Genomic DNA, 15,207 nt, shown 5'->3' with positions numbered 1-15,207 from the left:
CATTCCCTCCAGGCCCCCCTGGAAAGTGCCAGAGTTCTGAGTTCCAGTGCCGCTCCTCCACCTGCCTGGACCTCAGTCTGGTGTGCGATGGGAAGGAGGACTGTGCCGACGGCTCCGATGAAGGCGGGAGGTGCTCGTCGTCGGCATGTGGCCAAGGGCAATGTTTCCACACCTGCTACCCATCACCCCGTGGACCTGTGAGTGGTTTCAGTTCCTGTCCTTTAGCACCAGAGATGTGATTTAAGGAAGGGGGGAGACATCCTAATCTGGGCCGTCTCTGATGGCTCCTGAAGCTCTGAGTCAGAGTCTGAGTCTGTGGCAGAGCTGTCTGGATCCCTCCGCACCCCTGTGCTTGAGCCTTTCTGGTGAGTCCTGTCTAGCTCATTTCTTGTCTCGTGTCTTCTGGAACTCTGCTGCTCAGCCTCTAGAAACTCGACTACTAAGGTCCTTCCCACCCCAGCTGTGAGCTCTGGGTGACATTTAGGGTCACCAAAGCAGCAAGTTTTTGTGAATTGTCCCAAGAGCCAAAAAATCCCCCTCGTGATGAAGCTTAGGAAATTGAGTACCTCCCCATGGACATCCTTTCCATAAGAGTATTTAGAATGACTTGCCCTTAAATTGAGGACTGACTGTGTTCTGGTCTGGAATTACTAGTTGACTGAACATGGTGAACTTGATTCTGACAGGCACGTGGAAAAAAACTGTTCTGATGTCTGGTCACAGTAACATCTATCGGCAACCAGTTCAGTTGTCTACGTGTCGTTCACTTGCGGGTTCTAGTGTCCTGGTCTGATTCCTTTGTTAACTTGGGACCCACAGTGGTGGCAAGGGGGTGAGGTGTGCGGCAGGGTTGATGAGATGGAGAAACTGACTGTAATTAAGATGAAGTTGGTTCAAAGAACAGTTTGAGTTGCTAACACTGAATACATTGCCATGTGCTTTTTATATCAATGTTGAGGCCTTTATATCAATGTTGTACTTGTCTTCAGAAAGTCTTAATGTTTTCCAACCTCTTTCAGGTATGTGCTTGTGAGCAAGGCTTTGAGCTGAAAAGCAGTGGCCAAATCTGCGAGGATGTGGATGAATGCCGGAAGTTAGGTGGTCAGCCTTGCAGTCAGACATGTATCAATACCCAGGGCTCCTACAGCTGCACCTGCCATCCTGGCTACTTGCTGGAGCCTGATGGCCATACCTGTAAAGCAACAGGTAAACTAGAGCTGGGACTATCTCCCAAGCTGGGGGTCAAAGGCTTGGAGGTCCTAGATCTTCCAGGAATATTGATACAAATCTCTCTTTATCAGGTCTTAAGTGTCCTTGCCTGCTTTACCTGTCTTTAGAACAAGACTAGCACGATCCCAAACTCCCTTTTTATATCTCATATTTTAGACTGAATTCGAGTCTGAAAGCATCCACTAATAAGGCGTTAGTATAACAAAATCATAACTCGGGCCTCTGTTACCATGGGTTAGCCTTACCTAGAATTAGAATAAATATCTAAGGACCTGACAAGCACTTCTTTCCTGCTCACCTACCCCCAAATATTTAGTTTAAAATGTGGTTTTCAATTTAAGCGAATCATGCCTTTATTCTAAGTATCTTTGAACCGCGGCTATTAGCTTAACCATCACATCAAGGGAAGAACCACTTAAATGCCAGCTACCTGGTATGACAGCTCTGGCAACGAGAAGGCAAACACTGCTTTGTCCTCTGATTCCTTAGCCAGTGCTGGGTTCACCATTCAAACTCCTTCAGGCCATGCTGAAAGCAGTCCTTACTTGACAGGTACTGAACCAATCCTGCTTGTGGCAATTCAGTTTAAACTACTCCTCTATGGATTGAGGAGCTTGAAAGAAGATATTCTCGCAACTACAGACAAGAACCTAATTATTTTCTCTATCGACTATGACTTAGTGGATCAGAAAGTCTTCTGGACTGATCTTGGTGCAGAAAGTATCCAGTGGATAAGCATGGATACGAAGAGGAAAGGGACGGTGGTGAAAGGTATGTGCCCTTACGTGGTCTCTCATCTCGCCCTTACTACATACGCGTAGCATGAACAATCAGATGAGTGGCCGTGAACTTTCTAAACCTTGGATTATATCTCCTTAACTAAAAGGGATCAAGGCTTGCTAAGTGGTTAGAAATGGAAAGGTGCCATCTCAGTAGACATAGACAAACTATCAGCCAGTGACCATCATTTATAATGGTCATCTTCCTCTGCAAATAGTGCCATCTTCCTTGACAAATAGTATTTTGGAGCATTTAAAAGAAGACTGCTCTGATGGAGATGTGTATACCAGTGGAAAATAAATAAACATGGCATGTGAGTCTGCTGTGTGACCTCAAACCTAGTAAAGGCTATAATTTAACCTAAGTACACATGTTGAATGTTTTTTTTTCTCTCTTCAGGGATAAAGTCAGACTGTATAGCGGTTGACTGGATTGGGAGGAATCTCTACTGGACGGACAAGGCAGCTGGTCAGATTTTGGCAATTCAACTGACTGCTGTTTGGAGAGGAAAATCTGAGTACACAATCGTGCTGGACGCTAACTTAAACCAACCACGGTCCTTGGCTTTAGATCCCCTAAATGGGTGAGTCCAGGTGTCACAATGCCTGGTCAAGTCCTTTAAGATTGATGTTCCTCTTTAATTCTACTTTGGTTGTGTTCCCTTAACACAGAATGGGTGAACAGAAACTTATCTTACTCTACTTTAGATGTTATGATGATGTGAGTCAACACAGTAATTTTGAAAGCTCCTGGGAAAAGTCCTTTATTCCAGAAAAGTGAGATGTAGATGTGCTTACTTGGTGGCCCGCTTATACTTTCACTTGCTAAGATAAACAAATATACCTCTAAATGGAGAATTTTTATGGCTTTGGAGCTGCAGGAAGATGGAGAATGAAACTAGGGATAGTGTTTAATTTACAATAATGTGCTTGGTGGTGGTGATGGGGTCAAAATAATTGGGTGATGGGGTTGAGCCCAGATTCTTCTGTCTAGAGTCCTTTTCCTTTGCAAAGGGCCAGAAACTTAGAGACAGCATTTCCTACTTGTCAGAGCTAAGCCCTCAGAATGGCCATGTGTGTATCAAATGGAAGAACAAGACAGAGCAAAACTCAGGATCCAAAGGTCACTGAGATCAGATACCTTCCCTCTGCTTTTCTCACCTTTTCAGTACCTCCAACCAGGAATCTGTTAACATGGTCCTCAGGAAATTGGCAGGAGTTTCCTGGAGCATGGAATAGCTTGTGACCAAGAATGAGGTCTGAGGCACACATCTGCCCATGGAACTAGGCTACTTTCTAGCCCAGAAAAAACTGGCAAGTTCCCTGGATATGTTCCAGGCTAGGGACTAACGTATTTTTTAGGTTTCTTATACAGGTGTCATTATAGGTATTTTACCCCTAAATGATGAATAAACAATCACCATAAAATTTCAAGGAAAGCCCTCTTTTACTACTCCACAAATTATGCTTAAGGCATAGACCAAGTTTAAGTTTGGGCTTTAAGTCAGTGTTTTAAGGAATGAATAGATGTTCTTTCCCATGAGATAATACTTTATCTTAAAGCTGGTTTTTATCCACATAGGTTAATGTACTGGTCTGAAATTGGAGGAGAACCTCAAATAGAACAAGCTGGAATGGATGGTAGCAGCAGAAAAATACTCATCAACCAAGGTCTTGGCTGGCCAACTAGCATAGCTCTTGATCAGCTGAGTGGGAAGCTATTCTGGTCTGATGACAAATTTCACTGTATTGGCTCTGCCAATCTCGATGGCACTGGTATTAGTGTAAGTGTTCTTTTGGTGTCAGGCTTGTGTGAAATGTCATGTGCCTTATGTAAAACTCGTCCCGGAAACCTCACCATCGCCATTTTAGATGCTGCAGCTAACACAAGTCAAGAGCCCCTTTTCGGTAGCTGTGTTTGAAGATGAAGTCTTCTGGTCTGAAATGAAGACACGAACAGTACAGCGCATGAAAAAGGCAACAGGCAAGAACAGGGCCGTCCTCATCAAGCGTTTTGAACAGCCTTACGGACTTAAGGTCTATAGTTTACGCTTCAAAATATCCCCCTAATCCTCCCTGAAAAGGCTACATATATGAGCTGCCCAAGGACCAACTGGAGTGACATCCATCTCTAATGATTAGAAGGCAAGATTTAGTCATTTGCTCTTTTTAAGGACTCGGTAATGTGTGGTGACATCTAGCTGTTATCTTCCAGGTAATACACCAAGTGCTACAGCCCAGGTCTTCTAATCCTTGTCTGGACATGCGATGCTCTCACTTGTGCCTTCTGAGCCCGAGATCCAAGGGAAGCTGCCGTTGCCCAGTCGGACTCTTGCTTGCAGATGATGGCGTCAACTGTGTTCCACTCAAGGAGTCTGCATTTCTGTTCCTCATGCTGCCCACAGTAATCATGCAGGTACTGCCCTGTCCTGTCCCGTGTCTGTGCCTGGGCCATGGTCTATCTCAGTCTTTGAGTAATTTGAATCCTCTTGAATTTGACTATTCCAGGGGGCTCTTCCTCTTGGAATATTCTTTAAATACAATTTAAATTTTAATATTCACTGTGTGCTGGGAGCTGGCATGCCCAAAATAAAGTAGCCAGGAAATGAAGACCACTTCTATGAAACTTCTTAAGAAATGCTTCGTAGCTCAGAACATAGTGAGGTTAGGGATCTGAGAGTGTGTTTAATGTGGTTGAATCATCCAAGTACCTAGCTGATGAGGCAGAGTAAATCCAAATACAAGGAGCTTGGTGGGGTTGCAGCCTGAGGGATAGGTTCATTTTGTGAGGGAACTTCTCTTAAATCATAGGAGGATAAAAGGTACCAACAAGCAAGTCACTCCTAGTATGCCCCAGAGGACTTGTCAACTTTGGTATTTTAAGACGATGAAACAAATTTTGGGGTTGGAAAATTGACTTCAATTTAAGTAAGATCTGAATAGTGAACTCATTTAAAGAGGAGGGCCTTTAATATATAAATGTATCAAATCCATACCTTTTACATCTTAAACTTACACAATGTTATATGTCAATCTTATCTCAATAAAAATAAATTTAAAAAATTAAGGGGAGAGCCTTTCATAGAAGAGTGGAATCAAGGAATTTTAAGTGCTTGGAGCTCCAGGAAGGGAGAGAAATACTATCTGCTTTTAGAAGATAGAAGATGTGAAAATGTGAACTTAGGTATCCTAACATGAATGCAAAATCAAGATGAAGGATTAGACTAGATTCAACTGGTGTCATCCACCTAACTTTTTCCCATAGATTTATCTGAGAAATCTAGAAGCTTTCCGAGAACAAGCAACTTTCCCAGAACATAGGATTCTTCCCTTTACCAGTGTGAGCCAGCTTGCATCAATGGACTACCTTGTGCAGGAGAAGATGCTTTACCTTTCAGAGTGGAATAAGGGTGATATCTGGCTATGGAGGCTGAAAGAATCTGGAAAGCTCTCTTGGAGGAAAATCATATCTGTGGAGGGGACAGTGATTGACCTTGCTGTGGACTGCTTGAGTGGAAACATATACTGGATTGACAGTGAGAATCCTCACATCAACGTAGCTTCCTCCAAGGGCCAGTACTCCATGGTCTTGTTCAGCGACAGTCTTTACCGCCCAGCCTCTGTCGTGCTCCACCCACCGACCGCAACCTTGTGCTTTGTAGACCTGGGTTCCCAGGATGACGGTCGGCGTGGCTCCAGCATTGAATGTGCCTCCATGGATGGCAGCAGGAGGAAGGTGCTATGGCAAAAATCCCAGGTCCCCGTGGGCTTGACCTTTTCAGATGCAGGGACCCGAGTGTACTGGGCTGATCCTGGTAAGCAGTTAGCTTTTACACTCTGAATGTGAGTCTGAGGGACCTTGGCCAGAGTGAAATAGTGATGTTCTGCTTTCTGGTCTTCAGCTAGAACTTTAAATAACTTGTAGGTCTGAGTTTACATTTTCTGCACAACCTTCCAAACAAATGCAATCATTCCCCATCCTGAGTAGCATATAGTAGCCCAGAGAGTCATGCAGTTGCCTCTTGATGAAGGAATAAAATCAAGAACTTAACATATGTGCATGAGCAAATCTTTGTGTATTACTGTTAGAGTGGAATGAATAAAAACTGGCCTTCAAAGAATGCACGGCAATGTCCTCCTGGAGGGGAGGCAGGACAGGACATAATGAGCTGCAGGACGGAGTACAGCTGTTTGGGCTAAGTGAGATTAACTGAACCTCTCCTTCTAGGGAGAGGACTCATAGAAAGTATTCAACCAGATGGCTCTAGATACAGAGTAGACCGCAGAGGAATTCAGGGCCTTAAACTCTTTACGTATGGCCAAGGCATGATGTTCTGGACAACAGTTGATGATGGTAGGTCTTATTTCTAAATCTGACTGTGATTTGGGGAGCTTTTACTCATTTGGTTATTGTTTATATGTGAATATGCTTAATGTGAATATGCTTAATCCTATTCTGCCTGAGATTTCTGGCTCTCATATGAAGCTCTTGGCTTTGGAGGACACCACGGAATGGTACAGACAGAACTGGGCCAGGAATTGGAATGAGGTGCTATGACTTCTTTGTCAGTTAGTAGCTGTAACACCTTAGCTGTATCATGAAGGCAGTACCGTCTCAGTTGACCAAATATACACATAGAGTACTAGGTGAATTCTAGAGCATTCTATCCTTCCTGGGTATTTCTAATATTCAAAGAAATTATCTAAACCCCAGTGTTCTAGTACATTGCTTCTGACTAGTTAAAACTGGAAAGTTCTGTCTAAAACAAATCTTTCTCTTTATATTTCCAAATGCTGGTCTATTGATTGACCAGTTGGGCTGCCCTCATCAGAACTGCAAAAATAAGTTGTCAGATCCTACCCCAAAGATGCTAAATTATTAGGTGTGTGGTGATACCTTTGACATTTATTTTAAGATCACCTGGTGACTCTTGGTGCAGATGAGCCATTTTCAGAAATGTTGTTCTAGAACAGTGTTTAAAATCATGACCCATCAATTGCATGAGCTGCATTTAAGTGTCTCATATCCTCATTTTCTGCCTTTATATCTGGACACATATGAATGTGCTGTACATAATTTCCACCAGATTTTATCTTCAACAAAGGCATATAACTTTTTTATTTATCTTGAAGTTTCTTCCAAGAAACAAGATGTAGAAAAACATGTCTTTTCTGTAAAAACCTTGTCATTCAACTGGAGTTTTGACACATGAATGACAGTTTTTCTGCTGAGCAATGTTTTTTGCCTAGAAAGTTGTTGTAAGATAGAATTTCAGTTTTGTTAATGATTGTTCACTGGCTTTTGTTTCAGCCCAAATCAATAAAGTTTGGTACAGCAACACAGAACTTTCAGAAAATCGGTGGTTCCAAGTAGACCAGAAGATTATGGATTTAAAAGTTTATAGCAAACTTGGTCAACAGGGTAAGCAAGCTTACAAAGATGATAACAACACTGAAGTCTATTGAATTTCCCCTGAAGGGATTGCTCCATCCTGCAATATCTCCTTGGAATATCTTTGTGTTTCCCATTAAGATGTTTCTCTGGAAAATTCCTGTATATCTGTATTACTCTCATATCTTTATGCAGTTATACAATCTGATTCTGGTGTATAACTAGTCCTATTTCTTATCTAGGAGACACAATAGTGGTAAGAATATTGGGCTGGGGCTTGGGCTCTATTTTAAGTTCTTTTACTGTAGGCTGAATTTCAACTGTGACATAATCAAAATTCCCTTTTAGTTCTAAAGTGAAACTGGTTTTCATCCTACTCACTGTCACTTGTATCTACCTACGGTGTTAACTTATCTTTGAAATATCAAATTGAGGGTGCTCAAATGTGTTTCTCCAACTTTATTATAGACACAAATGGAGTGCCTAATTGAGCATTTGGAGAGGGTGATGATGGGCTTAGTAATAGATGAAATTTGTCCCTAGTTGAGATTAACACCAACAGTGTGAGCTCGAATAGCTAACCATACCTACCACTACCATATATGATGAATGTACTTGTCTTAAGGGAATGCTGCTCCATTGGTTTGCTTTTGAAGGCTAAGCTTTATAAACTGGTACTAGTCTGGCTTAAACTCCTGAAGTCTTGGTTTTGTTGGGAGAAACTTTTAAGAATTCTTCAGTGTGATAAATTGTCATCCAAGTGATGCTGATCTGTCACTGACTTCTGAGAACCAGAAGGGGGTCCCTGTCACCTCTGAAGTACTTTTTATCTTCATTATATATGCAGCCTATTCCACAATTCCTAGAATATGTCAAGAGGTAAAACCTCACCAGAAGTAAAAGCTTGAGATATAAACCTTGGAGAACTATGGGAAGACATAAATGGCTGACTTAATCAGACTCTTGTCCCCCACTCTCCAACCCTCACCCCTGGCACCCACCAATCTGTTCTTTATATCTATGACTCTTAGAGGGGTGAGAGAGACCACAGCCTCCATCTTCTCATCTAAAGAGAGCTTTATTTCTAAGCCCACCCCTAGTTCTGATATTGGCTACTTGGTAGAAAGTAAGAGAGAACTTACAGTAGATTTTGGATGAGCCAGAGTTCACCTTAGTTTTTCTTAAGCTGGTTCGTTATCTGAACTCCTAGCCTTCTAAAGCCATCTTTATCCATGAAGAAGAATAACCAATCATTTGGTACTTAGTTGACTAAAAGAAATTAAATTGAAAAGCTACTTTGGGCAGAACACCTGGGTCCTGTAACTCTGATAGTCTACTTGCAGAAAATTTACAGAAGACCCTTCTGACACAATCTAAATCAAATTTTTTTGGGGGGTGGGGATCCACAGGTAGTAACAGTTGTTCAAAAGACAATGGAGGATGCAGCCATATCTGTTTACCAAACCCTGAAGGACAGACTTGTAAATGTCCCAGTGGGTACTACTTGGCTGACAGACATAAATGTGTTGAAGCTGTCCAATGCTCTGCGTCATCACAATCCTGTAAGGATGGTCAGAAATGCATTTCCGTGGAGCAAGTTTGTGATGGTCAAGCTGACTGTCTGGATGGATCTGATGAAATGGACTGTGAGTAACTCCTACCCAGGACCCAATACTGGTCACCATGAATGATTTATTTAGTAATATCTAATTCCACAGTATTTCTCAAGGTCTTATCCTTTAAATTGTTACCTCTTTATTACTGTATTATTAAACTGAACAATATGAAACTTCTAACAATGGGCAATTGGATATAGATTACGTGGACTCTTTGTAAAAAGCTAATTTGACTCTAGGGTAAGGCAATATGATAGTGTGCTCCACAGGGCTCGCCAGTTTGTGTGTTGTGTGAAAGAGCACTCATCTAACCTAGGTATGATTTAGTCCATGGAAACTGATCACAACTGTGAGCATCACCTAGGGTAAGAGGTTGGGCAAACTATTTGACTTGTCTTGATTCCCTGTTTTTAACGTGAAAATAGCACTTTCTATCTCATAGAGTTGTTAATGAATCCAAGAGATTGTGTGTAAAGCTGTTATATTAGTCTACAGTACTGTCATATTAGTACATAAATGTTAGTTTTAGATGGTTGTTATAGAAATATTGTGCCACATAGTGTCTTCATGGGAAGGTGTTGTCATGGCCAGTCAGTTGAGTGATCATAATATCTAATTCTGATGCAACCACCAGCCTCTTATTCTATAGCTATAGCTCCACTGGTATCCAAGTCCCTGTGCTGTAGAATCGAAGAGACCGTGGGCTTGGTACTGAAACTGGTCATAACAAATAAAGGAAGAGACCTGGGAAAGGAGTCTTACAGTAAAGAGTTCTCACTGACTTCTCAACTTAAATTCTCATCCTCCTAAAACCCGACTAGCTGGAAGACCAGTTACTACCCCTAAAAACACCTTAAACAGGAAAGATAAAGGATTTTGATTCCCAGATTCCCTCATTTGATTCCTTCATTTAGCAAATGAGGGTGGTTTTGTTGAAAGTCCTGTGTTGGCAGTGACTCAAGGATGGGGGCAAATGAATGAGAAATTTGTCACCTTCACCACCTGGTTTTAAAATGAAACCAGGAACCTAACATCCCTTCACTTGCTCTCCCATTCCTGATGACCTGGGCCCAAGAGTTGGTTCTGCTCCTTAATTATGATTTCACCCTGACTTTTACATAAAACTTTTTTGGGGGAAATGGTTCTGGCTATATACAACTAGACTGGCTTCCCTTGGATGTACCCTACCATCAAGAGCCCTAAACGCCCAGGAGTGAAAATACTCCTGTGATGCCAGCTTAGGGCAGAGGCAAGAGGCAGTTTTATTGCTAATACTGCTGTCTTCACCCCTTGTAGTTTGGTCTTCCATGTGAGGAATAACACTTTTGCCAACAATGATGGAGAGTATGGTGAAATGCCTTAAACACAAACTTAATTCTTGGATTTCTCTTTGGTTAGAACCCTGTTGCCTAATCCCTGCCTTATAAGGGCCCCTCCCACCACTGCCACCAAATCTGGTTCACTATTTGCAACTTGTAGATCTCACTAAACCTGCAGTTTACGTGGACTCAAAAAATCTGAAATACTTACAGATAAATTTATATCTTAAAAACTTTTTTAGTTTAGATATTTACTACTTAGATCTACCACACTCATTCTTACAGAGTAAAACATTTTTATAACTGGACAAATCTACCTTGGCTAAAATTCTGCATAAGATAATTTAAAAATAGATTGGTATGACAGACTGCACTGGTCCCAGAATGAAATATTTTAAGTGCCTTAAGATATTCAGCTTTTTATAAGCTTTTAATAGCTTTTTGTTTGGCCAAAAGTAATGGTTGTGATTCTGATTTCAAAAATTCAAACTTATCTGCTTAGGTCTGCTAGAATTCTTGTTCTTCTGAAATAGTTCTTAATTGACAGTGACAAACTTGTGTGTATGCCCACACTCATACCTACTGTTTTTGTAGGTACCTATCCAGATAAAACTCATTTGACACCTAAAATGTCAGGGGCTGGAGAAGGACTGACACCAAAAGCTGCCCAGCCTGTCCAGGGTACCAAGTTCACCAGAGCTAGATCTCCAGGTCCAGAAGGGATGAATCATCCTGCTAGGAAAACACTAATACCTCTCATTCCTACTCAAGAGAGCAAGACTCCAGAAACCAAGGGAGGAGGAGAGTCTGTTCAGCTCAAGGACTCACAGAAGGCAAAACATCTGCCCTGTAGCAGCGATTTCTGTAATGGGAGGGGAGCCTGTACTATGGAAGGAGAACTGAGGAAATGCAGCTGTCTGATGGAATATGGTGGAGAGTTCTGTGAAGAAGCAGCACGCAGACCCACCCCTGGCTACATGGCCCTCAGCTTAACCATAGCCCTACTGGTTATTCTCGTGGTTCTGGGAGCATTTGTATATTTCAGAAGAGACCATGAATTAAAACGGTGAGTAGCTACTAATGTCCTCATGGGAGAATTTTATTCCAAAGAAGGCTTATTAAATAAATAAAAACAAGATTAATGCGGCTGGAAGTATGAATCCACTCTAGAAACTTGTCTTCTGAGGAAAGACTTGGGCTATGAAGCAGCCTTATGTGTTACTGGGAAAATCATAATTGTGACTATCTCTTTGAGTGAGATCTGCGGCAAACAATATTGTAAGGGGTACGAGGCATGTACACGAGGCTGGAGGACAAATGAATTCTGGGAGGACAAAACTCAGCCCATAACAGGAGGTGAAATAAACAAGCTCATGAAAGATTTAACGTAAAAGCAGTAAGTTTTGTCTAAGAGCAAGAGAGTCATTGAATTAACAAAACAAACAAGAATAACAAAATGATGATTTAGAGTAAGAATGAGCTTAATTAAATAAAATGAAGCTTTAGAGTAGCAAGATATAGGAATGGAAGAAACTGATTAGATAAACATATTGGGAAGGGACATTGCAGAGATGACCAAAAAAAGCTTTATAAGTTATATCTCCTCTGTCCAGCCTTCACTTTACAGATGAAGAAAAAGCCAGAAGGAATGATTTGTCTTTACCTAAAGTAACACAGGTTAATAGCTAACTGGTTAATATTCAGATGAACTGAGGTGCTTCCCTTGGGCTTCTGATTGTCAGTCAGGTCTGTCTTCTACATTAAGCTGCTTTCTTAAATTACCTGTGTCCAGTTGCTACTTAACCTGTTTTTGGATTCAGTTCTCACTGATTCCAATTACCTAGTTTCCCCTCAATTGAGAAGATGTATCTTTGGAAAGTTAAGTGAATGCCCAGTAATGAATCATAACTGACTTGAGTATTATTAATTCTTCAGTCACTTTGCTAAAGAGACAATTAAAACGGAGCACAGCCCTCATAACAATAACCTTTGCTAGGAGATAAGTTGGACATGTCTAACCATGTCCCAATCCCAGCTTCTACCTTAAGGAACAACTCTTTTGACTTTCTCTGATTTCTAGAAACAGTAGAGCATCATCAAGAAATTTGACTCGCCATAAAGAAAATAATCAAGAAGAGGAGAATCTGATGAACAGTGAGATTTTTGTCAATGAAGCTTATGATGAACAGGTATGCCTCGGAAGTGTCACTGAGAAAAAGAGGGGGTGAGGTATAGTTACAGAATACCCCTTCTGGAAAATCCTAGCAGAGTGAACATTGTTACTGGCAAATGATGCTACTATGTAGATCAAATGAGTGCTCAGTAACTTTTTTTGTTTTCCAACTCTGTTCAATCTTTAGTTGTTTAAACCAAAGTGTAACATACCTGAAATAATAATTAAGAAATTCAGCTTTTGGTGGTCTTCCAAAAGGGGCCCAATCCTATTGTGGAATGGATTAAGATGTAATTAGTTAGAATTACCGCTAAAACTTATGCTCCCCCCAACCCTGGATCTCTGTGAACTTCTGCATAGCTCAACCATTTCTGTGTTTTTGCTTTGTTTTAATGCAATGCATATTGTCTAATTTCAAGTCTCTTTTCCTACAGGAATTGTTAACCTCTTTACAAACTGACTAACCTGATAAAAAAAGGAGCTGAAACATCTTAATAAAAATTGTTTCTATATTTCACTGTGTACTGTTTTAACTTCTGTAACAGTTTGTGGTAAATGGTAACTTCATATTTAAAAGAACTGCTTTTTAAATTGGAGGAAGTCATCTGGTTTTGTTAGTGGGTGTTGAAAAACTGAATATTCATAGGCAGGGTCAGATTTCAGTACAATCTCCATGTAATTTAGGTTCTGGGTTATCCACAGAAGCTTTCTGTTCCCAGTATGCCTGGCTCAGTACTAGTTAGAAGTTCTGGATTTGAATCCAGAATCCAGGCTCTGACGTTAACTTGGAGCTACTTAATCTCTCTGAACCTGTTTCCCCATTTTACAAAAGGGAATGACCTCTCCTGAATCTTTGCTTTTGGGGATAAAGGTCAAGCTTTTGCGGTGCAGAAGATATTCAAGTGTTAGTTTCCTAATCTCCCTCTCTCAGATACATTTGGCTGCAAAGTTTAGTACTCACTTCTGCTGACAATTTATAAAAACCATATGTTTCTCAGGATCTCATCTTGATTCTAAAACTAAGCACAGGGAAATCAATTTTACAGGTGTAGAAACTCAGACAAATGATTTGTCTAAGACTTCTTTCAAGTAAAGTGGGTGGATACTGGTGGGCAGAATTATAGGTGTGGACCAGAATTCACCTCAACCAGCTCACACTGGCTGGGGAAACATGCAAATGCAACTTAGGTCCCCAATTCCTTCGACTGCTAATATCTCTGCATGTCTTCTTGGATCACTACTTTATTCACACCACATAAGGAATCAAGGGCATGGAATCTGTGATGGGACACAGGCAGCAAAGCAGGAGTATGGTCTTAAGCTCAACAGCACCAACCGTGGGCAAATCACTTAATCATGAAACTGAGTAAGATTAACAGAACCTGTATCAGGCCAATTGGATACTGAATGAAAACACAAAAATGCCTGCTTACCATAGTACCTGAGACTGATGAACATGAGTCCAAGTTATAATAAACACAACTTGGAAGACTTCTTGCTTGGATCTTTTCTAGACTATTCATGTTCAGTTTCCTGCAGAAAGAATTTGTACAGGATGCCAAGCATAAAGAGGAATCCTGGGCTTAATCCTGTGGGTGTAGTGCATAAAGTAAACTGTGCTATGTAGTCAACTATAAAAATTCCCAAGTACAGATCAGCTTGACCTGAAGAATATGTGCTGGGGGCTCAACTTCCTGAGGCTGGCAGGCACGTGCAGCATCATGAGATTGCCTCTGGGGCTCTGCTGTATTTGAGAGAACCCATCTCAGCACCACAGTACCCTAGACCCCTGTCCTCCACAGGGTGAATCTCACATTTCTCTTGCCACCTCTCCCAAGAGCCATCCTCATTGCCAAGTTTGCCCTTGGCAAGACTCTGCCTCTATCTGTGCAAAAGTACATAACAAGGACACAAAAGCATCCTGATGAAAAGTCTGCATGGATGATGTACAACAGAATCACCACTTTCTCTGGATGTGCTTAAGCCTCCGCCCTGGCTCCTTAGACCTTATACCTCTACCAGGCTTCCAGAGCTTGTGTCCTGGCTAGCTCGGCCTGCTTCGGCCGGCTCTGTGCTGGAGTGGTACTCTTGGCCCTCCCTTCTGCATTGCAGGCCCATTTCCTGTTTGGGCCCCAGAAACACCTGCTATTTGCTCTTCCTGGGGAAAAGGGAGCTGGCTGTAACCAAATCTGTCACAAATACACTCCTCCAACCCTACCCACTGGTATTTGTATCTTTTCCTATCTTTGATCTTTTATGAATGTCTGCCTATCTTACAAACATCCCACCTGAATCTAGTTTAACACATTCTGTTGGACTTTCTGTATTCAAGAATTCACAAGACACATCTGAATGCCCTTTTCACCATAAAGTCTTAATTTCATGAAAGAATACTTAATTCCTAACTATCCTATCCCCTAAATTGGTTGTTATATGTCAATTTCATAACCTTATCTCTTTGGAGCAACAAGCATGTTATGAAGTGTAAGAGCCTTCTAGTGATCATCTCTACATTAGTGGAGGCACATCAACACTGGTGGAGAACTGGTCACGGGAGCAATTTTGTGAATTGGATTATGACTGGCTTACAAAGACCAGTCGAGCATAACTCATGCCTCCTCTATTCCCAAGACATTACAGATGAGCTCTTTCTCCCTGTGGGAAGTGGGGAAAATAAGGAACTCAATTAATACTTCAG

At 41.4% G+C, this 15,207-nt stretch overlaps 1 protein-coding gene across 5 annotated transcripts in view; it reads left to right on the top strand.

Annotated features, from left to right (window-relative positions):
- LOC105067725 (low-density lipoprotein receptor-related protein 2) overlaps nucleotides 1-13,023 on the top strand; it is a 36,562-nt gene extending 23,539 nt beyond the window's left edge. For 2 of the 5 annotated variants that reach the window (XM_074353421.1, XM_074353425.1), the window contains 13 exons: nucleotides 13-197; nucleotides 1,020-1,206; nucleotides 1,783-2,001; nucleotides 2,410-2,593; nucleotides 3,592-3,793; nucleotides 3,882-4,046; nucleotides 4,225-4,425; nucleotides 5,275-5,824; nucleotides 6,238-6,363; nucleotides 7,321-7,431; nucleotides 8,811-9,047; nucleotides 10,931-11,402; nucleotides 12,417-13,023. In XM_074353421.1, coding sequence (XP_074209522.1) covers nucleotides 13-197; nucleotides 1,020-1,206; nucleotides 1,783-2,001; nucleotides 2,410-2,593; nucleotides 3,592-3,793; nucleotides 3,882-4,046; nucleotides 4,225-4,425; nucleotides 5,275-5,824; nucleotides 6,238-6,363; nucleotides 7,321-7,431; nucleotides 8,811-9,047; nucleotides 10,931-11,402; nucleotides 12,417-12,564 — 2,987 coding nt within the window. In that variant the 3' untranslated portion in view covers nucleotides 12,565-13,023. Of the gene's footprint in view, nucleotides 1-12; nucleotides 198-1,019; nucleotides 1,207-1,782; nucleotides 2,002-2,409; nucleotides 2,594-3,591; nucleotides 3,794-3,881; nucleotides 4,047-4,224; nucleotides 4,426-5,274; nucleotides 5,825-6,237; nucleotides 6,364-7,320; nucleotides 7,432-8,810; nucleotides 9,048-10,930; nucleotides 11,403-12,416 lie in introns of those variants that run through there. The other 3 variants (XM_074353422.1, XM_074353423.1, XM_074353424.1) reach the window with 3 other exon arrangements.
- The last annotated feature ends 2,184 nt before the right edge of the window (nucleotides 13,024-15,207 follow it).

This window comes from Camelus bactrianus, chromosome 26, assembly GCF_048773025.1.
Source record: "Camelus bactrianus isolate YW-2024 breed Bactrian camel chromosome 26, ASM4877302v1, whole genome shotgun sequence".
In the NCBI taxonomy this organism is placed as follows: domain Eukaryota; kingdom Metazoa; phylum Chordata; class Mammalia; order Artiodactyla; family Camelidae; genus Camelus; species Camelus bactrianus.
The sequence above is the reverse complement of the archived record's forward strand: the minus strand, read 5'-3'. Positions and strand labels throughout refer to the sequence as shown.